Source organism: Pleurodeles waltl, chromosome 8 (genome assembly GCF_031143425.1).
Source record: "Pleurodeles waltl isolate 20211129_DDA chromosome 8, aPleWal1.hap1.20221129, whole genome shotgun sequence".
NCBI classification, from domain to species: domain Eukaryota; kingdom Metazoa; phylum Chordata; class Amphibia; order Caudata; family Salamandridae; genus Pleurodeles; species Pleurodeles waltl.
The window spans coordinates 805,777,487-805,803,980 of NC_090447.1; the positions used below are offsets into that span (position 1 = coordinate 805,777,487).

The 26,494-nt window shown below is 43.1% G+C and overlaps 1 protein-coding gene across 1 annotated transcript in view; it reads left to right on the forward strand.

The window, feature by feature from the left end:
- The window catches only part of NALCN (sodium leak channel, non-selective), a 2,264,872-nt gene that overhangs the window by 697,617 nt on the left and 1,540,761 nt on the right, over positions 1-26,494 (forward strand). The window contains exons 7-8 of the mRNA XM_069205064.1: positions 9,499-9,641; positions 9,758-9,862. Coding sequence (XP_069061165.1) covers positions 9,499-9,641; positions 9,758-9,862 — 248 coding nt within the window. The remainder of the gene's footprint in view (positions 1-9,498; positions 9,642-9,757; positions 9,863-26,494) is intronic.

The window sequence follows — 26,494 nt, forward strand, 5'->3', positions numbered from 1 at the left end:
TCAAAACACTTTGAACAATAGATTTGACCATGAAGGGCCAAGAACCTTGGCATCCAGCACCTCCTACTGAGTCATTATTGGAATCCAGGCACCATGGCCTAAGCATGTTTTATGATTTGATCCGCAAAACAATCCACAAAATTACAGAAGTAAGCATTCATCAAACACATGCACAAATGAAGGAATGTTTTATTTAATTCACAAACAAACATAAAACATTGAGGCCACCCATCATCAATATTCTATTTTGTTTGGTGCACTCGCACTGCTCCCACAAATCAGTTTGAGGATATCAACCCATTTTTAGCCTCCAATTTCAAATTCCTGACAGGCAGAATGTTTTAGTGTTACTTTACACTTTGCTTCTTTATTGATATACACTTTATTAATCTAAGAATGTTATATAATGTGCTAAGCATTTGGCATACTCCCTGAGTAGGCGTTGCAGACCCAGAGGTCCCCAGGCCACATGTTAAGAACCACTGGAATAGGACATCTTTTTTTGTTTACATTAACAAACTGTATTTATTTTTCTCACATCGGGTTGTATATGTGCAAACTTTTTGTGGCTGATTAAAACCTTAGTAATTCAACTGGCCAGCTGCCACTGTGGTGAAGATTAAACCACCACTACACTAGTAGAGGACAGGGCACCTCATTTAGCCTTCCTATTATTGCAACAAAATATTTTTCTATGAGGTGGCTCTGCTGTTATTCTGGGAGCCGCTACTGAAAATCTCAATAACACTAATTCAAGAATGACAAGGCACATGGTGGACTTGCCACTTCAATATGTAGGTACTGACAATAAATGCCCAAAGAAGGGGTGCATTTCCAATGTCCACACGACAAGTGTAAATTATATTTTCTTCCAGCATGTCAGATTCACAGATATGGATTTCAGAGCAGGTACTCCATGGTTTACATGGTGGTCGGCGACACAGAGGATTTGCCACCCAAAATGGTGGCAGACCAGGGAGCCTAAATCAGGCAGGCAGTTTATCACCATTCTGTCCAATGTAAGCATAGGCCATTTTTGGTGGCTGTCATCTTCCTCTGCCTTGTATTAAGTGGGGAAAATATAGTGAAGGCTAAATGGGGCTTTGCCAGGTTTTGGTGAAAGTCCTGTAACAACCCATCTCTAAATCAGGCTACTTGCATTTTCATTCAGGGGTACAACCTGGCACTTTAAGGTATGTCAGATGATATGGGCCACTCAATGAAACTCCAAAATATATAACAACAGAAACATAGGCCTCTCCATAGATTAACAAACCTGAGAGAGATTATAGCGATTAGCAGCTTGGCATGGCATTTGAAGGCCTCCATACTGGAGCTAACATTAGTGTGACCCAGTAAATAATGCTGCTCATTATATAGCTCATACTGCTGCAGCTACTTAGGTGAGTTACTAAGGTGCATAATCCTTGCATTGCTAGCACAGACATTTGTATGACAATCTCTTCTCAGAGGTGTGGCACCCCAACACTCTTCTCTGCTTCTTCCCCTATGTGGAAATTTGCTCTTATTACCTCCAGTCTTTTTCAAAGGGCTGGATCTCACAACTAGCATGTGTTAGTGGTTTCATGCACTGCTGTTAGCAATAGGCATTGAGTTGAATATTTTGTCATTAACCATAGTATGAGCTGAAAACTACACACTACGTTCCAAACCCGGGTCTGTCAGCCTCAGTTCGAGTTTGGCCTCAACTCTGCAACTGTTCTTTATTCAACTGGTACAGAGCATGGTGTCAGATTTCCTCAGCCTAGAAAACTCAGGGGCTTATTCACAAGCCCCTTGCACTGCCGGTACACCACTTTTTCCCATATAAAAAGTGATGCTCTGCCCCTCAATGGCTACTAATCCTGGGGTAGAATGAGTGACAGCCACTCACTATGCACACTCCCGTTCCTCACTGTTCTCAATGCACTTCTACTGCTAAGCTCCATCTTTTACTTGACCAAATGAAATGAACACAAATTTCTTCATCGGCTTGAGGCTTAGAAATCAGCAGTTGAGCTTAGGAACAGTGAGTGTGTCTTTTGAACTTGCTCACCTACAAGTTCACTTGGAAGGACCTTCACACACCACCCAGCCTGATGCTTGTAATGAGTCAATATCTGCGACCCAATTTATGGTGGGAATGTGGCCTGAAAAAACTGCTCACCTTTAAGTCTCAGCTAAGTCACATGGTGCTGACAGATTCCTTTTTTACCTCTTTGCGTAGACCCATCTTCCAAATGGACGTCTGTGAGTGTGCATTCACAAAGCAGTATAATTGCAGCAGGGCACAAGGCGCGCTACATGCATGGAGATATTGGAAGAAGTTCACATTTTAGAGCAACCTTTCTTCAGTGGTAATGCATCTGACACAGGGCCATACTAGTAGCCCAAATCCTCCTTTCCTGTACAAACTCCTCTTATTTGCTCTTTTCACACTTTACCCTCTCTTACACTCCAACTTCTCTCGATCATGTCTATCATATCTCTTTCCTACCTGTTGTTTCTCATGTGCATTTTCAGTTCTTCACTCTCTCTCACGTACATTGATGTACACACGCTACAGTGGCTGCGATTTCTGACACTCCATATCAACAGTACAGATGGTGAGTGCTCACTGTTCATATTTACTCTGAATTCTCAATTTGACAATGTCAGCACAGAAGTAATGCTGATAAAGTCTGAAGAGAAATCCTATGCAGTATCGTAGACCTAAAAAAATGCTGTCTTGACCTTGAAACGAAACTTGGACATTTACAGAAAAAAAATGAATTCCTGTTTGGACAAATTGCTAGACCTTGTGGTGTTTCTATGGTTTTCCATACATTGAGAAGCAAATGATAACCTATTAAGTCTATTTTATGAGGAGCATCCCAGCCACCTCTGAAGTAACTACGCTCAAGCCTGGAACAAAACTGGGCCTGGACACATACTGAGAGCTGGGGATCCCACCCTCAGTGTTGCAGCAGTCTACATGGCTGGATTGGGAAGCAAAACTAGCCCTGACAAAAGATGTTCAAATCAGCCCTATTACCTTCCCAACTCTCTTTCCAGGCTCTCTCTGTCTCTCTCTGTTTTACATTCTCTCTCTTTCTTGACTGCTGTGTCTGCTGCCATACACCTGGAAGCTGCAGACAGAGCCGGCAGTAATATTCTAATAATGTAACAGTGTGGAGTGGTCTCGTGGGAGACCCCTGCGTACATATGCCTAAATGGCTGAATCCGGCACATGCCGGTTAATAAAAAGGAAGGATAGGTGTGGTTACATTAGTCTCGTCCTACTTAGAGAAGCAACTGGTGCCACTGTCAGTCATTGCGCCCCTGGCCTAGTCTCAAGCATATGTGCCGCACACCTGGTGCCGGCCGGCACCCCAGTACATTGGCAACGAGGCGGGTGCGTGGACCTTGCCGCATCGAGGCCGCATACTTACAGTAGGACTGCACCGCCCAGCAAAGCCACGTGGTGCAGGTGCAAAGGTGATGAGACACGTGGGTCCAACTGGCCCGACTTCACAGCTACAGCACACGTGTCTCGGCTGCAGCCACCACCACACACTGCCAGAAGGAACCCAGAAGACACACGTTAATGAACTGAATCTGCGAAGTACATCCCCAGGTGGGTGCAGCTTAAAAAAAAATACAATGGGACAAGAAATTTCATAATAGTACATAAATAGAGAGTCATAATTAAATAAATGTGGAAAGGCCAAAAATCGGTCACACTGCCCTGTAAGAGTCAAGCCCCACCAGCAACTGCACTACTCCAAGGTCATCGCGGACTGGGGGCTGCCCCATCCCTGTGGGACAATGCTCGTGCAGCAAGCAGCCACACAAACAGCAAGTGCCAATCAGCCTAAAGAGAAAAGGAAAATAAATAATTATAGACTAATACCATACCACCATGGCTGCCGTTCCAGCCACTGAACCTTTCACATTTGCTGGGGCACCCTCCGTGCTTGTGCCAAAAGGGAAAGAAAGTTCTAATTGGAAGGTGCCTGCAGCATTCCTGCAGCGCGATGGAGAGCCCTGCTGCTACATTTAGGCTGGAAAGACATTAATAATATATATAAAACGCTGACTGAAGAACCACCTAAATAATTAGTTTCCCTGTTAAGAGCCTTGAACAGCCATTTCAAACCAGTGGCGAACAGAGACTATGAGAGACTTGTGTTCCACCAGGCCCAGCAAGAACCAAAAGAGTCCATAGATACATTCCAAAGTCGATTAATTGAACTGGCCTGCACCTCTGGGCTTGCAGACAAGCGACAGGAGATAGGAGGGCAGATAATACAAGGGTGCTCCTCAACAAAACTACAAGAAACGATTCTCCAAGAGCCTGGCAAGTCATTATCAACCATTCTGGCCTTAGGGAGGTCAAAATAGCTATCAAAAGTCAGAGCATCCCACATGGAAGAGGCGCTCCATAGAACTATTAAAACAGAACAAGTGAACGTAGTCCAACCTCGTTCCACCACCACACCGAAAAAGGGGCCTCCAGACAAATTCAAGGACTGTGGATACTGTGGAGGATCACCCCACTGACTGACAGACTGCTCTGCGAAGAGGGGCGGCGCTGTGCCACATGTGGGAAATACAATCATTTCCTGAGGGTCTGCCGATCCTCCAAGCCCAAAGCCCCAAAGGAGATTACCCAGATGGTCTCTGAAGATCAAGACGGATCAGAGGTCATGCATGAGGACACTAACAACTACGTTGGTCACACAGTTTTTGCCATAGCAGCAATGTGACAAACCTGTAATCCACTCCTGAAATGTCAAGGCCGGATAGAGATCCAACAGCTCACAGCAATCATTGACACTGGTGCATCCATTGAGTTGATGTCAGAAGAAACTCAATCGTCCGAAAAGGGAATGTCGTCATTATCCAAAACAAGAGTGCGCATGTTTGCGTATGGCCAGACAAAGCTTATACCCCTCCTCAGGTGTTGATATCCCATGGGAAAGTGGAAACCGAAACACCAGTTTATATCCTGACAGGTGGGACAGGCATGCTGCTCAGTGGACTGCCATTCTTTCTGAGTTCACAGGAGCTCAATGGTTCTCCAAAGTTGACCTGCGATCAGGCTATCATGAACTGCCACTCCACAAGGACTCACGTGGCATCACAATGTTTTCGACCCATCTTGGGTTGAGACGCTACCGCCACCTCAATTTCAGAATCTCAAGTTCAGCCGCTGGCCCCGGGGGGTCCTTAATGTCATTGACGACATTCTTGTTTATGCCAGGTCACTGACAGAACACCATCATCATCTGTGAGGAGTCCTTCAGAAGATTTGAGATGCTGGCCTCATATTACACTGAGACAAATGTGAGTTCCTCAAGAAAAAGATAAGTCTCTTGGGGTACACCATGTCATCCAAGGGTATCACACCAGACCCTGATAAGGTGAAAGATGTGAAAGCAGCTTCTGCTTCAACAAACATCTCAGAGGTCAGGAGCTTCCTAGGAATGAGCAACTTCTGTGAGAGTTTCATTCCTGATCCTACTAGCCTCACCCAACCGCTGAGGGAGCTTACCAAGGCTTCCACCACGTGGAACTGGGGCCCGGTGGAAGAAGCAGCATTCCAGCTGACCAAAGAAGCACTATCGACTAGCACCACCCTGCCCTATTTTGATCCGACCGAGCCAACGACCATTGCCGTAGATGCCTGCCCAAAAGGGCTAGGGGCAGTGCTCACCCAACAACAGTCTCCTGGTGAATGGACCCCAGTTGCATATGCCAGTTGCTCCCTTACGGCCACTGAACAACAATATTCCCAAATAGAGTGGGAGGCCATCGCCATACACTGGGCCTGCAGACACTTTCACCTGTATGTGTATGGTCACCCGTTTGTCGTGGCGACAAAGAATAAGCCATTAATACCCTTAATCTGAGGGGCAGCGTCCAAACCACCCCCACGCATTGAGAAATGGATGTTGCACTTACAAGAATATGACTGCTAGGTAGAATACCGACCTGGCACAACAAATCCTGCTGACTAGCTGTTGAGGCACCCTCGGTCTGCGACTCAGGAATAAGAGGCGGAAGCAGACGCAACCAAAACCTATGTGAATTTAGTTGCAGAGTGCTCTCGACCAATCCCGATTTCAATGGCAACAGTGCAACAAGCCACAAAGGAAGATGAATGTCTAGAGCTTGTCTTAGCTGCCCTTCGGGCAAGCAAGATGCCAACCTTCAACACCATATGTGGTGGCAGACCCTCATTGACGATGCTGAGGTACTTCAACAGCGGACACCAGCCTGACCCTACCTGGTGACTGGGTTCTAGTAAAGGACAGATATCTAGGTAGCAAGTTTTTTTTTGCCATTTGAGAAAGACCATGGAGGGTAGTCAGAAAACAAGGTACCTTAATAACCACCCATCAGGGTGATGAAACTATCACTCAGAATGTGTTGTTCTTAAAGAAGGTAAGAGGGTGTTTAGTGGATTATCCTCTCAGGGATAAAAATCAGGACTTACTGTTCGAGGACATGAGTCAGACTACTCAAATCCTTGCGATCAGAGACAGAAACGGTAAGTCCAACAGGCTCAAGTTGACAGACAGGGCGTCTCAGCTTTGCTCCAGAAGCACGTGTCCCAGGCAGAAAGTGAGGATGGCGCCAAACAGGCGGACAGTCGGGGGGCCCATCCCAGATACTACTTGAGACACAATCCTGCTCTGTCCTTGAGATTAGCAGAGTTTCTGACTTCAACAGTAAGCAGACAGAGTGAGAAGTGCTGAGCTTGAGCGCAATTCACTTATTTGATCTGAGTCTTGCTCGCTATTTGCATTGGGGTTTGTTTATTGAATTCGGGGAGGAATGTAATATTCCAATAATGTAACAGCACGTGATGGTCTTATGGGAGCCCCCCACGTACGTATACCTGAATGGTTGATTCCTGCACATGCCAGAGTGTTAATAAAATGGAAGGCTGGGTGTGGTTACGGTAGTCCAGTCTGACCTAGAAAAGCAACTGGTGGTTGCCCCTGGGCCCAATACCAAGCATATGTGCTGCACACCTGATGCCTGCCGGCATCCCCGTACAGCATCAGCAATCAGTCTTTAAAACTGGCCTCAAATTGCTTTAGCCCCCTGGGAAACGTTCCATGCAATAAATGGCAAACCTGGCACTGTCTGTGTAAAATGCTGATGCTCCTGTTGGAGCGCCCACGGAGGTCTTCTTCCCACCTCAGGTTCAGAAACCACAAGCAGTCTGGTGAGACACCATTACTTATCCCACCATTAGAAGTTGACTGGACATTGGGACTCAGTGAGGAGCGTGATAAATGGATACATTCAACTTAAACCAACAACATGAAATATATAAATATTTTAAAAATCATGACCAATTTAACCATGAAACAAAACTCAAACCTGAATAAAGTTTCAAAGCTTTAACAACCACAGAGCTAATGTGACATAAATGGTGTGCAAAACTAAGTTATAAACGTACATGAAAGCCATAGGCTGACCAAAACATCTAAAGAGATTACGCCTACTTAGCAACTATAGTGTTAAGCCCTCAAAAAGAATAACACAGATTAACAAAACTATAACATGCACATTAAAGTCAAATTTCAAAGCAAATGATGGCGACATCAGTAAATCGTCAAATTTCAGTTAACAAAATTCAGTTTTCAGAGCTGGGCCATCCTTGTCTCTAATATGAATTTGGACTTGCTTGTGGGTGAACGGGCTAACACATGCGGGCAAAACAAAAGGAAAGACAAAAATCATTTGGAAAATCATCTAACTAGGGTAACTCACTATGAAAATACAGTGGTGTAATTATCGAAACTGAAAAGGAAACAAGAAGTCACATTAGGAATTTATACCTCTCCTCATTGGGCAGCAGACAGGAAAGTTTCATCAAGCAGAGCGTTCACCGTTTCACAGCATCAGTAGACAGCAGCATCAGGACAGTGCAGAACACAGGCTGCACATAGGACAAGTCAGCAGTTCAGAAATGAGTGGGCATGTTAGTACTGAACAGAATAAGCAAGAGGGGCAGTTAGAAAAGATAACTCTAATTCTTCAGGAGACATCTAAGGATCATAGAGAGAGCAGCACTACACCAATGGTCATCAGAAAACAAACATGACTACGACTGACTAAAAGTTTCAAAAGTCTCTCCCTAACTAGAAATGTCCAGGGGTTTGCAATTGTTCCTCCAAGTGGGCTCATCTTGCGCACAACAACCAACATCCAGTGGTAGGTGCTGACACCATCAAGTTTGCAACTATCCTGGATTTTCTCAGGTAAAATGTTTAGTCATCTCAATGAATTCATACAGTTCCGCCAATATATTATATTTTGTAGTTGACTGCAACTTTGGGATCCTTTCTCACTGTACACAGGACGACTTCAATAATTCTCATTCAAAATTATTAAGGCTTCCTGTCTTGTTCGATAGCTAGAACAAATATTGTTCCTTTGTTGACATCAAAACATGTTCTCAGTATTTAATACAATAGGACATTCAACAATATGTCAGCAACCTAGGAATTAATTCAGGTCAGAGGGCACAGAATGAGTTTGAATTTTTTCACTACTACTGCAAAAATGAATCTTCAGGCCTAGTCTAGCTAAGAAAGCCTAATTTCACGTTAATACAATTAATACACATAAATCCTATTGTGCACCTTACAATTAGAATCAAATATGAATAGCAAATTATTTATTTGCAAATGTTATTCACAACCTATTAGAACACAATTTAAATGTACATTTATTTTTCTGCACATATGTAACTCATGTTAATAAATCAATTTCAATCAATGTAAGTATGATTAATTAATGTTCATTTAGTACTATTAATGTACTTCATCCCTACTACTTCTCTAAAAATAATACTTTCAATATTAATTCATGTCAGCAGATCACTCTAATATAAATACAGAATATCTTTCATTTCAAGCAGGATGTCAAATTTGAATGAATGCCACATTGCCCACCCTAACTCAAGCATGCACATTTTACATTTCATGTTAATTTCTCTGTTAGGCTTTTAAATGAAGGTTTATAAATCACCTTATGCTAACTTCTATACCACTAATGTAATAGTAAAATGTGATCTCTATCACTCCCACTGCACTGGTGCTTTTGTTCCAACTGGCATCACATGATACAGCAGACCCAACAGGGCATGGAAGTTCCAGAGTATGCCCTGAACAGCCTTAAGTGACTCTCTGCTCCTCCCTTTTACAGTGGGACTTGCAAAGAATAAAATGCAAGCCTGCAGCACAGTTCAGCTTCATTGTAATAACAGGAAAATACATTAAATCACATTTGCAACTGAACCAGTGTACACAGTTAAAAAATATTAAAGCGGAAACGTACAAGGCTTGAATCTAGTGTTAAAGAGTTGGATATGTAAAAACATAATAATTCCCTCTCCTCTGTGGACTGTTGGTGTAAAAGGGAGGAAGGAATTCTGAATAAGCATATTGGTGAAAATGTGGCTGTTTCCAAAACGGATTTCTCTTTCTTTTGCAGGCACCAGCATATTTACGGTGTACGAGGCGGCATCTCAGGAAGGTTGGGTGTTCCTTATGTACCGAGCCATCGACAGCTTCCCGCGGTGGCGTTCCTATTTCTACTTCATCACCTTGATTTTCTTCCTCGCCTGGCTCGTGAAGGTACCTCAGAGCTCAGTCCTGTTTGCTAAGGCCTTGCCTACGCGCAGCTCTTCTTATGCTGTTGACCGCATTCTTCCCTGCACTAACATTTCCCCCATCTCTCTGCTCGCTTCCAGAATGTCTTCATTGCTGTCATCATCGAGACGTTTGCAGAGATCCGAGTGCAGTTCCAGCAGATGTGGGGCTCGAGGAGCAGCACGACGTCCACAGCTACTACACAGGTACTGCCCCTGCAGTCCAAGCCTTGCCAATGGCAAGCTTAATTGTGAAATTAAGGCCCATATTTATACGTTTTGCGTCAAAACAATTAGCGCCGGCTAACGCCATTCTGAAGCGGCATGTGGGCGCCGTACTTATTGAATGACGTTAGCCGGCGTTAGCCGCCGGCGCCGTCTGGTGTGCGTTTAAAAAAACGACGTACACCAGGCAGCGCCGGCGTAGGGGGATATGGGGCTTGGGCGTGAAGAAATGGGGCAAGTCAGGTTGAGGCAATTTTTTCGCCTCAACCCGTTTTGCGCCATTTTTTTTCACTCCCAACCCCCATAGAAATGACTCCTGTCTTAGCAAAGACAGGAGTCATGCCCCCTTGCCCAATGGCCATGCCCAGGGGACTTCTGTCCCCTGGGCATGGTCATTGGGCATAGTGGCATGTAGGGGGGCACAAATCAGGCCCCCGTATGCCACAAAAAAAAAAAAAAAAAACACTTACCTGAACTTACCTTAATGTCCCTGGGATGGGTCCCTCCAGCCTTGGGTGTCCTCCTGGGGTGGGCAAGGGTGACAGGGGGTGTCCCTGGGGGCATGGGAGGGCACCTCTGGGCTCCTTCAGAGCCAACAGGTCCCTTAACGCCTGCCTTTTGCAGGCACTAAAAAACGGCGCAAAAGCGGCCGTACGTCATTTTTTTTTACCCGCCCACTCCCGGGCGTGAATTTTGCCCGGGAGTATAAAACCGACGCACATGCCTCGGAGTCGATTTTTTAGACGGGAACGCCTACCTTGCATATAATTAACGCAAAGTAGGTGTCCACGCTAAAAAATTACGCAAACTCCATGGACTTTGGCGCTAGACGCGTCTAACGCCAAAGTATAAATATGGAGTTAGTTTTGCGTCGGAATTGCGTCAAAAAAAACGACGCAATTCCGGCGCAAACGGAGTATAAATATGCCCCTAAGGGTTTTGGGCCAGTGCTTAGTTTGTAAATAGTGCCGGTGCCCAAAGCTCTCCTCTGAAACTCGGGGCTGTTGCGATTAAATGTGCGAGCACGGAATACTGAGGCAGCGTAATCCTGAAGCCACCTCAGGCCTATTTAATCCATTTACAGTCACTCGCTGCCCCTTCAGCTCAGTCTAGCAGCTGTCTGCTTTCTCCTTTTGTGACGCTTTTTCGTTTTCTCTCCCTCAGTCTTTCCCACATTTCTTTTGCTCGTAGTAAATGCTTGAGACAGAAAAATAAGTGCCAGTGCCCCGCACCTGAAACCACCAGCAGATATTAAGCACTTGTTTGAGCCCCCATTTTGGGGTTGGATGACTTTGGAAGACTGATGCAAAGCTGCACATCGGTATGCAATCCGTCAAGACTGATAAATGCTGGTACTCCAGATTGAGCGGGGAACGTTCGTTATGTTAAACTTTAATATACACATGTTTTTAGTTTTCACGTGCTTAAAACTTCCAGCACTCGAATGAAAACAAATGGAAAAGTTAAATCCCCCATATTTTCTCTGTAAATCTCCCTCTTGGGTGTTCCCAATTGCTGGCATGTTGTTCATCTCTCTTGTATTCTACAACACAAGTGTGTTATTTTCTGTCTTTGAAAACGTACCTATATTTTACATATCTTTAAATGACAGTTATGAGATTCGAAACCTGTGCTTCCATCTCAATATATTATTTTTGATTTCGCATTTTGATTGAAGTGTTTGCCAGTTCTGTGGCTTACTTTACACTTTGCGTTCTTGTGTTTCGACTAGTGTTTGAGGTTGTGGGTATAACTAAAACCCATCTCAGATGGGCCAGAATGGGACATTCAGCCTTCCTATGGCCTCCATAAATGTTGTTGGTTTAGTACACAGGAAGAAGATTTTTACTCTTGTGCTGTTGCAATGGAGGTGGAGGTCTTGCATGGGATTGAAAAATATCTATGTCGAAGGTTATGGGCATGGGTGCCTTGCAAGGCAGTGGTGGGAGGACTGAATGGCTGTTATTGACCCTCTGTTAACCTGTGTCAGTTGTTGTAATGCTACTTTGTAGGATTGGTGGATGTTGCTCTTTTGAACGGCCTAAGTGATTGTGAGTCTTCACAGTGCAGAGTTTATGATTCTTCAGGTTCGTTTCTGGGGTTTATTGGTCGTGATCTACGTTCTTATAGAATGACTATATCCATGTATTCCTCATTCTTTGCCTTCCCGCATTTTGGACAAACATTTCTTCTTTCTGCTTGTTGGTTTGAAACACGTCTCTTTTTTGGTAGTACTGTCCGTAATAAGTTAAGTTCCTTTTCTAAATAAACTAAACTGCTGCTAGGTGGAGTGGTAAATATTATGGTATGTTATGCGTTATGCAGGTTTCTCTCAAACAAGGAAATATTTAAATGACAGGTTGCATGGTGAGCACCGGTCACACAGATGTATATGAACATATATATATATATATATCACACAAAAAACAGAAGCGCGGTGGCTTGCAAAATGATATTTTTGAAATTCAACACTTCACATATTAGGAAGAGGACTGCACCTGTTTTCGTGGGGAGGGTTATTAATTTTCCTGATTTTGGGGCCATAGCTGGAAAGTGTGGGTACAGAAATAACCTTAGAATAACTCGGTGATCCAGCTGCTACTGATTGACATGTGATCTATCCTGAGCTGTCTTGGGAACTTTACTCTCTGCTCACATTGTCTCGTCTTGCACTCGAGTTCCACCAAAACGGGAATATTACTTTTATAACAGATCTTAAGTTTATTGTATTGATTGTAGCAATAGAGGTGGCGTGTCAGCGCAGATCAACTAAAATGGCATTACAGAAACACCTCTGTTGAAAAATGTGTATGTAGAGAAGCCGCGTTTTATTTATGCAGTAATCACGACCCCTACATCGGCAAATTGTACATAAACATTAATAATGCAATAGATGAACCAATTTACTTTTAGGGTACCCTAAAAATTATATTTTTGCTTTTCTCTTCAAATGCCAATTTACCACCTCCCTTTGCCAATTACCGTCTTTGATCTGCTCTCGCATCCGTACAAAGGAACACAATATTTGAACTCAACAACTGAGTCAACATCTTAAACTTAAAATTACTTGCCTTTTGAGAAATATAAAATTTGTTCTGCCTGTACATTTTCAAGTGAGTCTCCTCCTGTAATATATAGCATATTCGCCGCCTCAAGAGAAGAAAAAGAAAAAGATTTTCATTATTTTTTTAAATTGAAAAAATAAACATATCAACAACCCCGTCATAAAAATAAATTAAAATACATTAAAAAAAAAATGCAGATTCTATGTTACCTTGTTTCTTTTGATAGAAACAATTCTTAGTTCGGGGCTATTTGTGTGAAGGGTCTCGTGCTCATGAGATTACCTCTCGTTTTTCAGAGACAGTTTGTCTCATAGCGAGATGATACATGACTTATTATTTCTGTTAAGCTGATATCCACTGCTAGGGAGCTATTTCTCCAAATATGATCACATATATATGAAAACTGAGATGCAGGATTATTGCAGACAGATTTTGTTATCTGTCAAAAAGTAGACTTCTCTGCAGGGCTCAAGATGTACAAAACTAGTGTGAGGTTGCGATAAGGACACATTACAAGTAGCCTTTATGAAACGAGAGATTAGGATATTTCTAATTAAAACTACTTTAAAAACACCTGAATGGCTTCCAGGACGAATGTGGATGTGCTTTCCACTACTGGTGCTAGGAAACCAGAGATTACTCATGCCGTGTGAAGTCATGGATGGATGGGAAAGGGCTTTGCATGCCATTGACAATAGAAAGAAGTTTCGCTCTTTGAATCTGACCTATTTTAACACTAGATGAAACACCTCGTTTACACACGCCAACTTTTTTGACTAGAACTGTGTGTGAGGGAAAAATAGGGAGAAAGACACTAGAAAATCCACATTACCACCAAGGTCTCAACTGAAAACAATGGTAATTTAGTTATAGTGATATATCTAATTGTAGCACTTACGCAGCACTTCATACCCAAAGCAAGCCCATGGAACACTCCGTTTTGAACAGGATTTTCTTTACTACTGTTGGGATGTGTAGTTGGAAGGGTGTCATCTGTATATGGAAGAATATAGCAAAGGGCTCTGTCAGGATGTGGAGGACATAGAAAGAAAAAAGAAATCACCGTACATCCTTTCTTTTTCATTTCAAATGGATTACATTTTGCAAACCAATCTAACATTTGGAAGCGTCCATAGAACTCATTTCAGCAGAGGTTGTGAGGACAAAATCCTGTTTTGAGTGAATCTAAGTGGCTTATTGCAATAGACAACAGAGCAGTCATGAAAACGACCATGTTTGCATATGACACTAGCTAGGCTATTTCCAGCACAGTAGTGAGAAAGCTTGCAAGGACTGATAGAGAATGGACTGTTGCAGTCTTAGTGTCTGTAATGCTTGATTTGTGCTCGTGGGTGCAGATGGTCGGAACCAAATTCATTTTTGAGGACTGTGACATGTTTTTCACCATCAGACTTTGGCTCACAACAATAGAGAGGCAGCAAAGTCAAAAAGGAAAAAGAGAAAGATCGGAAATCAGTGCGAAAGGGCAAAATCAGGAATGAAAATATAATCTGCAAGAATGTGATATAGAAAAAGTAACTGTTGCGTGGATGGAGAAAGAGGAACGAGGAAGAATAAAAAATAGGCAGCCTCGGTACTGGGCACCTAAGTACCCTGCCACCTTTCTGCCTTGCCTGGACGACTCCTGGTGGCCCTCAACACTAGGCAGGATGCCCAACCCCACAGACCACGCACAAAACCTCGGCGTCATCCTTGAATCAACGCTCACCATGACCAGACAGGTCATATGGTCACCTCCACCTACTTCAACACCCTACGACTCCTACGAAAGATCTTCAGAGGGATACCAACTGACTGCTGAAAAAACGTAAAACACTCTACTCCACAATACGTCACTCTTCTACACGCCACTTCTCTCTACGCTAATCCACTGTATGCACTTCACTCACTCCACTCCAGTCAATGCTACTCCACTCTAATCTATCCCACTGTACACAATTTCACTCTTTGACAATCCACTGTACACTGTTACACTGTACACCACTCTATTTGGTGCCACTCCACTCTATGCACTACACTCTATGCAACTACAGTGTATGCTACTATGTTCTATGCTATTGCATGGTACAACACTCCACTCTACACCACTCTACTCTTTGCTGTTCCACTTTATGCCACTCAACTCTACATCACTACACTATATAACAGTAAACTCAGCATTATTTTCAACATTATTTCACTCTACACAACTCAACTGTACAATGCTACACTCTATGCCACTCCACTCTACACTATTCCACTCTACTTCACTCAAATCTACTCAATGCACACTACTCCACTTTATGCGACTCCAGCAATACGCCACTCCACATACTGCTATTACACTGTGCATCACTACAGTTTACCCCAATACACCCTACTCTGCTCCACTCTAGAACACTCCCTTCTATGTAACTCCACTGTACAGCACTCCATTGTACACCACTCCAGTCTACGCTCTTCCACTGTATGCCACTACACTGTTCCTCACTCCACTCTATGCCACTCCACAGTAGAGTACTCCATTCTACATCTTCTATGCCACTCCTCTCTATGGCACTCCACTCTACCCCACTCCAGTGTATACTATTCCAATATATGCCATTCCTCTCTATACCATTACACACTATCCCATTCCATTATGTGCCATTCCACTGTACAGCAGCCCGCTCTATCACAGTGCACTCTAAGCCACTGCACTGTACACCACTCCACTGTACACCATTTCCCTGTATGCTGCTCCACTGTACAACACTCCAGTCTACACCACTATACTGTACATCAATCCTCTCTCCACAATTCCATCGTACAAGACTCCATTGTACGGCAGTCTATATGCTACTCCTTTGTACGCCATGCCACAGTACACCACTACACCCAACACCACTCGACTCTTTGCTACTGTGCATGGCACTCCACTGTGCACTACTCAACTTTACTCTACTCCACTATATGCTTTTCCACTGTATGCAACTCCACTCTACACCATTCCACTGTAAGCCACTCCAATCTATAACACATCATGGGGTGCTATTCTACTCAGCACCACTCCACTCTACACTACTCCACTGTACCCCAGTCTATTCTACAACACTCCACTACACGCTATTCCACTGTATACAATTACACTCTATGCCACTCAACTGTTCACTATTCTACTCTATTCCTCTTCACTCTACCCCACTGCACTGTATGCTACTATATGCTACTACACTGTACCCCACTCCACTTTACACCATTTCACTGTACCCCACTGCACTGTATGCCACTACACTGTATGCTATTCCAATCTATGGCAATCAAGTCTATGCCAATCCATTGTATGCCACTCCACTATACGCCTCTCTACTGTATGCTATTTCAGAAAATGCTACTCTGCTGTATGCTATTCCACTGTATACTACTCCACTGTATGTCACTGCCCTCTATGCCACTCCACTGTAGGCTATTCCACTGTACATCACTCCTCTCTGCTCCACTCCACTCTACGCCTCGCTCCTATACATCACTTCACTGTACGCTATTACACTGTACGCCGTTCCACTGTACATTACTGCAGTCAGCGTCACTCCACTTTACGCTACTCCACTCAACCACACTCCAGTCTATGCCTTTCCACTCTATATCACTCCCCTAATGCAACTCCACTTTATGCTATTTCACTGTACGCCACTTCACTCTCCCCACTACACTCTGTTCCACTCCACTATACAGCATTCCACTGTATGCTATTCCACTGTATGTCACTGCACTGTACATCAGTGTAGTCAGCCCCACTCCACTGTACTCCACTCGAATCTATAACACTGTACATAACACTATTCCACTGTATGTAACTTCACTCTACCCCACTCCGCTCCATGCTATTCCACTATATGCCACTTCATTATACGCCACTTCACCGTACACTTTTTGGCTATATCCCACTCCACTCTATGCCTCTCCACTGTGCACTGCTCCATTCTATGAACGTCCACTCTACTCAACTACACTCCATGGCACTCCATTGTGCTCCTCTCAACAACACTGTGCTGTACTCAACAGCAGTCTGGCCCATCCACTGTACATCACTTTATTCCACTGCATAGCTCTACCCTGTACAACAATATACTCCTTTCAATTCCAGTGCACTCTACTTTACTCTATAGAACTTTACCACACTGTTCTCTACTCTATGCCAGTCTACACAATTCCCTCTCTGCTACTCCACCCCACTTAATAAACTCTACGAGACCACACTCCACTGCACTCCCCTGTACTCTGCTACCTCACTCTACGCCACTCCACTGTATGCTACTCTATGCAACTCAAATCCTGCACCACTCTACCATACTGTCCGCACTTTACTCTACTCCATATCACTCCACTGTACAACACTTTAATCCACTCTGTGGCACTCTGCTATACTCCACTCTAGGACACTTTACAACACTGTAGAACTCACCACTCCACTTCACTTTACCACACACCACTCCACTCTACAACACTTTACTACACTGAATACTATACCATTCCACTCTACTCAGCTCCACACCACTGTACTCTAGAAGATGCATCTCCACTCTGTCCTACGCCACTCCTCTGAACTCCATTCCACTGTTCTCTTAGGCACAACACTTTACCCCACACTGTTGCACTATACAACACTCCACTCCACATCGCCCACTATGCCACACTCTACTTCACTCTATGCAACTACACTCTACTAGTGTCTACTACATTATGCGCCACTAAACAACACTGTACTCCATTTTATGCCCCTACACTATACAGTACAACCGTTTACTGGACTCTGTGCCCCTGCACCCTAGTGTACAAAACTCCATCACACTTTCCATCACTCTAGGACACACCACTCTACTGTACTGTACAAGACACCACTCCAGTTATAACACTATACTCAACTCTACACTATGGCTGACCACTCTAGTGCATCACTTGCTACTGTACTGTGCAACATGTCAATACACTGTATAACAATTTACTCCACTGTAAGCTCCACCACTCCTCTCCTCTCTACTCCACTCCACTCAACTCTATACGAATCCACTCTACCCCACCCCACTGACCCCACTTCCCTCTACAACACTCTATGCCATTTCACTCTGCATCACTCCACTATTCCACTGTAGGTCGCTTCACTGTACCTCTACTCCACTCCATGATAGTACACCCTACGACAGTACTACACTGTACTACACTCTCCTCCCCTCTACTGTATCACATCCCATTTTATGACACTCCACTCAATGAGAGTAACTCTACGATTTCAACCACATTTGTACTAAGAATTCAAAAAAACATTGAAATGTAAAGAAACAACCAAAGGTTAAACCGTTGTTCTAGTTAACATTATTTCTTTCTTTCAACATAAACCAAACTTAAAATACACAAATATAACTAATTCTAAACTTATAGTTATACCTCAACTTTATAGATTATGCACACTTTTGAATTAATACAACTCATTTATTCTGTAACTACAAACCAAATTAAACTACACAAAAATTATCCATTATTAACTTACCTTTAATTTTATAATTCATGGAACACCTTCAAAGAATTGTAACTCATGCACCTCCATACACAGTGTATTCAACTTTATAGACACACTACATTAACTAGAACTTCTCATTCTGCCATGCACTGGGTTCTCCCAAAAGATGTGATTTGTGATCTCATAATTATTATTATAAATACCATTATTTGTTTAAATGGTATAAGTGATATAAATATGAAACTGTGTAAGCAGTACACGGAGAAAGTGCAAGCTATAGTTAATGTAGACTGGCTGTGGAGTTGAATTCACTGGGTATTTACAGATATAGTGTACTACAGTGTATCTTCATTTAAATCTTCACAAAAAATTCTGCGGAGTACATCGGTAATACCTAAAATATACTGCGCTATTTAAAAGAATTTACGAAAAGGAACACTTCCCCCTAAACTGCTGGAATTATATATAGAAAAATATAAATACATTTCTCTATTATCACTTTCATAAAGTCGTAAAAGCTAGGGAACAACAATAAAACCTAAAGCTTACCTCAATATAAGGCCCTAACCCAGAACATAGTGAAAGTGAAAATGTGCTGAAAATTACATAGTTTCATTCTACGTATTGTAACAACAGCCATTAGCCAATCAGACACTGTCTTCTTATCGGCATGTACTGCAGTATACCGCAGAGTTATTGCAATATACTGTGGAAAAATATTTTACCAAGTATTTTAACACTTATAACTTTAACATTACTTAAACTATTTACACCCAATACCAAAAATTAGCACTTACACCTTATAATCTATACTGCTGGCACATTTGATCTACACCTGTCCACCCACTTTCACACTATGGGCCTGACGAATGTGACGGATATCGCACCCACCCTTTTACAAGTTCCATAGGATATAATGGAACTTGTTATGCGGCGGATGGGATATCCGTCATGTTTGTGATGGAGAATCCCATCCGCCAAGGTGATAATCAGGCCGTATGTCTGTTTTAAGTACAATGGTCCACTCATTGACACACCATTCTATGCTACTCCACTCTACATCACTCCAATATACACCATTTGAATGTACGATAATCTACTGTACACCAGTCCACTCTAGGCTAATCCACACCACTCTACTACACTACACTCTACACCACTACACTCTAGATCACCCCACTGTACACTCTTAAATTCTATGCCAGTCCATTCTACGGCACTGCATTGTATGCCACTACACTGTATGCCCCTCCACTGTACACTACTCTACCATACCCTATTTTACTCTACACAACTCCCTTCTATGACACTACACTCTACATTATTCCACTCTATGTTGTTTCACTCTGTCACTCAACTCTATGCCACTCCAGTGTACACCACTTTACTGTACGATATTGCACTGTACATCACTCGAGTCTATGCCACTCCACTGTATGCCACTTCTGTATATGCCATTCCACTTTACAACACTCCACTCTTCAGTATTACTCTGTACACCACTCCACATCACTCCAATGTATGCCCACCACTGTACACTACTACACTCTACGGTACACTACAATCTATGCTAACGACTGTACAACACTCCCCTCTAAACAACTCCAATCTACTCTGTTCCACTACATGGTACTCCACTCTGTATCACTCCACTGTGCACCACTACACGCAACATTATTCCAGTCTGTACCACTCCACTGTATGCTACTTCATGGTATGCCACTCCTCTCTACTGCACTCTACTCTACACCATGACAGCCCATACTACATTAATTATAACTTGCCAATCTAACATGCAGTGTGTTCTAAAAAATTATGGGATTTGCAATGTTATAAGTGTTATAGTAGATGCTATTATTTTAGATGGTATAACTAATATAACATAAAATAGTCAGTGGCAGTTCCTCCTAAAGGGCGGAATAGACCGTGCCCTGCTGCCAACCCCCGTCGTACATGGCCAAAGGCTATTTATGGCTTAGGATGCTTATAGGTGGTTGGCCGCAGGGCCTGGCCTGGTCCGACTGCCAACTCCTGCCATGCCAAAGGCTGTGTGCAGCAGTGGTTGAATTAAAGTAAAGTAAATAAAATTCCTTAACCTTAAAAAAATAGATATTCACTGAAAAAAACAAAAGTTATAGGGACATTATAGTTAGGAAATAGAATTGAAAAAAACAGAAATTCACAGGAAAAAACAAGGTTAAAGGGCCCTTATAGTTAGGCTCACATTTCAAATGGACCAAATCATTCAAATTCAGCAGTTACAGTTATGGTTGTTTACAAGGAACAATAACCTGAGCCCTAAGGTAACTATAACTTTCACCTTTGCAGTGCATTGCTAATTAATCCATATATTACACCACTCATGACATCTTTAATAACATCACTGATAATGTCAATGTAACATTTGCAGTAGAATTATTGATAAGATAACTGTGCATGGCTGGGGCGCTAGTTATAGAGACCTTATGGCACAAGTTATAGTTACTTGAAATAACTCTATAACAACTGATTTTCTATAGTTTTGTGCATATAAAATCTGACTCTAACTATAACGTCCCTGTAACGTTTGTTTTTTAGTGATTTTTTAAGTTTGAAAAAGCTGAATTTCCAGGATTTTTTTTAAAACGTTAAGTAAGATGCTCATTGCAATGCACAGTGGGTTAGATGCAGGCCTGGCATTGTACTGCCCCAACCCTAGCTTGCTGCTCCTGCCCCTCCTCCTCCTTGCCATCCATTATCTAAGTCCATGCCCCTGCTTTCTTATTACAGCCCTGTTTGGCTGTTATTCTGCTGCTTCCCTTCCTGTCTGCCCTGAAAAGTTACCTTGCTGCCCCACTGACCTCCTTCCTACCCTCTGTTGTCCGAGTCCATGCACCAGCTCCCTCCTTCCTGGCCTACATGGTCTGATCTGCTGCCTCTGCATCCTCCATTCTTCACTTCATGGTCCATTATCCTGCAACCATCCCTCCTCTCTGTACGGTATGGTCAGCTTGCTGCCCTTGCCTCTTTCCCCTCTGCTATCTGTTGTCCATGCGCACAGCTCTGTCCCCTCCATTTTGCTTTCAATGATCCGTTTTGCTGCACTGCCATCCCGCTTTCCCTGTGTAGTGTATTGCGCTGCTGCATCCACTGCCACTTGCCCTATAAGGTCAGTTGTAGTCCCTGCCAATCTCCCCCATGTCCTCAGTTATCCAAGTCCATGTCCCTAGCCCATTCCTCCTGCCCTCCATGATCCAATGTACCATACTTGCCATTTTGAATTTGGTAAGAGGGGGAAAAACCTGGGGAACCGATTTTCCCAGTAACTTACATTGAAAAAGAGGAGATTTTAGGCAGGAGACAGATAAAATAAAGTCCTTTTGGGCTTAAACACATTAGGATTCTCCTGCCTGAATCGGGTCTGTCGGCATGTATGGTTACCCTTGATGGTCTGTTATATTGTCTCAGGCTCTCTTGCCTGTCCTACATGGTTGGTTTGTTGCCCCTGTCCCCCTTTCTCCTGTCCTTTATGGTCCGTTGTAGTACCACTGGCTCCCGCCTGCCCAGCATAGTCTACTTGTTGACTCTGCACCCTCCTCCCTGCACTCATTTATCTGTGTTTGTGCCCCTGATCTCTGACTTCCCACAGTATTCTAATAAACAACTAGATTGCTATCATTCTTGTTAGAAATGGGGTTTCTGGTTGGCTAGGGTATCCACCTAAGCCAGGCAGAACCCACCCACTCTAGTCAGGGCAAGGAAGTCACAAGTCCAAGATAACCCCTGCTCACCCGCTTGGTAGCTTGGCACTAGCAGGCAGGCCTATCCCAGAGGCAATGTGTAAAGCGTTTGCACAACACACACAAGACATGTGACGCACTATCCCCACCACAAAGGAAACACAACACCACAACGCAATTATTAGACCAAACACAACATGTCAGTAAAATCCTGCTACCTCAGCAGTTGTCAGAATGTTACACATTAGTTACTCTGCAGAACTAGCAGTAGTCACATATAACACACAGGTTACGTAGTATTCTGCAACATAAGCAGTAGTCAGTAGTCAGGAATCACATAACAAAAAAAAAGCACTTGTCATTGAAATATCATAAACGCCCATATCAGGAACATTATAAAACATACGGCAAGTCAGAAAAACATATTAGCATGTTATGCCGATAAAAGCAACATTAGCATACATATATAAAACATCATAAAGCAAAAAAGGTTAGCATATAAATCCATAAAGTCCATATTCGGATCATAAGAAATAGGGATGCCTTGTAAAGTACCTGTTTGTCCTGATGAAAAGCACTTCTAGTGCCTAGAATGCTCCAAAAAGGGGGCCCAGGCGCTCCTCTGCGCCACACGGGGGCCTTGTGCTCATTTGGAAGGAAGGGGCGACCTGCACCCCTCTAGTTTATATGACAGGCTCTCCAATTTCTGACACATCTATGAACATTGTGTGCCATGGAACACTGTGTAGTAAATACAGTACATCATTAGGGGCCACAGGGCAGCACAAAAATCTGATGCATCAATGACACTGAATCAGATTCTTGTGAATGAGCCCCATAGTGTGAATTTACAGAAAATATGTTCTCATTTTAGCTTCTGGAGCATCTTCCATCACCCCTATGGGAAAATCAGGAGAAAATAGTTTTCTCTCAAATATGGCTCATGGAATCCCAGCAGAAGGCTTTTTCTGAGGGTAAAATCACCTTAGAACACACCACAATTCCTAAAATTAGAATGGTACCGTCAACAAATGATATCACTCTTTATATGTTCTAATTTTTGAAATCCTCAAATCCTGCCATTCACTACAATCCATTTCAATGGGATGCTATCATGTATATTGGTCCCAAGACGGTTGCCAGCACTTTCTGGTTTAAGTGCTGGCAGGCAATCAGATCGCCCCATGAGATCTCTGCTTAGGCTCTGCCCAGATATACTCATTTGGTTTTCTTTAAGTATCTCAAAAGCGAATTAACTTATTTATACCAAATAACAAAAAGGGTTCTTTCTGGACTAAGAGCTACCTTTCTGTCAAATTTAGTTTAATTCCGTTTAGTGGTTTGGGCTGTAATCATGTCTAAAATCTCTATGAAAATTATAATTGGAAACACACCATTTTTGACACCTTCCTCCTTTTTCTCGGCCCCCACTTGACAACTCACCCCAAAACTTTCCATGTACAACAGGACCCAACTTGAAACTTGTTTAGGAAAATTTCATGAAGATTCTTCAATATGAACTAAAGATATAGCCAAGTCAAAAATGCATTTCTATGGAAACTAGGTCTTAACTATAGCTACCTACTGGTGACCGCTATATATATTCACTGAAAAAAACAAAGGTTAGAGGGACGCTATAGTTAGACTCACATTTCACATGTACAAAACCAGTGAAATTCAGCAATTATAGTTACCTCAGCTAACTATAACTGGCGCCCCTGTTATGCACTGCTTATGACCTCACATATTACATCACTCAAGACATGGTCAGTGACCTCACTGATGACATCACTGATGACATCTCAAATGACATCAATGTTTACAGATGTGTATATGTGAGACTGACTGAGTTTAAGAGTGGTGTATGGGCGATTGGCTGAGTACACACGTGTATGTATGGATGAGTGAGTGCATAAGTGCATATATTGATTAGTGATTGCGTTTATATTTGCATATATGGGTGAGGAACTGTCGGCTTGAGTGCATGTATGGAAGAGTGAGCGCTCCATAAATGCATGTTTTAAATGAGTGTGTGGGTACATGACTGATTGTATGGTTGAGTGAGTAAGGGATGAATGCATGTATGGATGAGTGAGTGCATGTATTGGTGACTAAGTGAGTGCACAAGAGCATGCATGGGAGAATGAGTGAGTACACGAATGCATGCATAGGTGAGTTAGTGTGATTTGTGTGTATTTGTGTGTGAGTGTATGAGTGCTGTGTGGGTGAGTCAATGAGTGTATACCTAGTGTATGGATGAGTGACTGAGTGTATGAATTGTCCATGGGTGAGTTACTGATTGTGTGAGTGGATGTGTGGGTGAGTCAGTGAGTGTATTAGTGCACATACTGGTGAGTGAGTGTGTGCATGAGTGCAAGTAAGCGTGAGTGAGTGAGTGCATGAGTGTGAGTATGGGAGATTGACTGAGGGCATAAATGCATGTGTGGATGAGTGAGTGGGTGCTGATTGCATGTATGGGTAAGTGAGTGAGAGTATGAGTGCATATGTGAGTGAGAATTGAATGTATGATTGCCTATGTAGATGTGTGAGTAGGTGCATGAATGGCTCTATTGAGTGAGTGAATGGATACATTACTGGCTGTATGGGTGAGTCACTGAGTGCAGGTATGAGTGAATGAGTGCACCACTGCATATATGAGTGAGTGAGTGCATGAGTGCATGTATGGGTGAGCGACTGAGTGCAGGAGTGGATGTATGGGTGAGTCAGTGACTGCATGAGGTTGTGTGTATTGGTGATTGGCTGACTATATACGTGTATATGGATGAGTGAGTGGATGAGTGCATTTATGGGTTAGTGAGTGTATGTGTGCATGTATGGATGAGTAAGCAAGTGTGTGAGTGGTGCATGGGTGACTGTAGGAGTGTCTGAATGTATAGAAGTGTGAGTGAGTTCATGATTGCATGTATAGGTGAGTGAGTGCAGTGGTTGTGTAAATGTAAGAGTGGTGTATGGGTGATTGGCTGTGCACATAAGTGTATGTATGGATGAGTGAGTGAGGACATATATGAGTTAGTGATTGAGTGTATGTGTGCATGTATGGGTGAGTAACTGCCTGCAAGAGTGCATGTATGGATATGGAAGAGTGATGAGCTGCATGAATGCATCTATTGAGTGAGTATGTACATGACTGGTTGTATGTGTGAGAGAGTAAGAGATAAACGCATGTATGGATGAGCAAGTGAGTGCATGGCTCCATGTATGGATGACTAAGTGAGTACACAAGATCATGTATGGGTGAATGAGTGAGTGCATGACTGCATGTATGGGTAGGTGAGTGAAGGCATGAGTGCATATATGAGTTAGCGAGTGAGTGCATGCGTGTATGCATGGGTGAATAACTGGATGAGTGCATCTATGGAAGAATGAGTGGCTGCATGACTATTGAGTGAGTGAGTTGGTACATGGCTGGTTGTATACACGAGTGAGTGGATGAATGTATGTGTAGGTGAGTAAGTGAAAGCCTGGGAGCATGTATGGGTGACTAAGTGAGTGTATGAGAGCTTATATGGGTGAATGAGTGAGTGTATGAGTGCATGCATAGGCACGTGACTGAGTGCTACTGTGTATGTTTGTGTGTGAGTTTATGAGTGCTGTGTAGGTGAGTGAGTATATGACTAGTGTATGTATGAGTGCCTGAGTATATGAATTGTCCATGGGTGATTTATTGATCGTGTGAGTGGATGTGTGGGTGAGTCAGTGAGTGCATTAGTGCACGTAAGGTTGAGTGAGTGTGTCCATGAGTGCATGTATAGGTGGGTGAGTGACGCAGTGCAATAATGTGCGTATGAGTGATTGTCTGAGTGCATAAGGGTATGTATAGGTGACTGACTGAGTGCATGAGTGCATGTATGGTTAAGTGAGTGAGGGTATAAGTGGATATATGGATAAGTGAATGTATGAGTGGATTTATGGATCAGTGAGTGAGTGTATGAATCATTCCATTGAGCGTGGGAGTGGATTAATTACTGGGTGCCTGGGTGAGTTAGTGGATAAGTGCACGCAATAGTGTGTGAGTGACTGCATGACTGCATGTAGGAATGAGTGAGTGAGTGCAGCAGTGCATGTATGTGTGAATAACAGTGCATGAGTGTATGTATGGGTGAGTGAGTGACTATATGAGCCTGTGGATAGGTAATTGGCAGAGTACTTAAGTGTATATATGGCTCACTGAGTGAGTGCAAGAGTGGTGTATGGGTGACTGAATGAGTGTTTGACTGCATGTATGGGTGACTAAGTGAATGTATAGTATATCTATGGTTGAGTAAGTGGGCGCATGAATGGCTCTATTTAATGAGAGAGTGGGTACATGAGT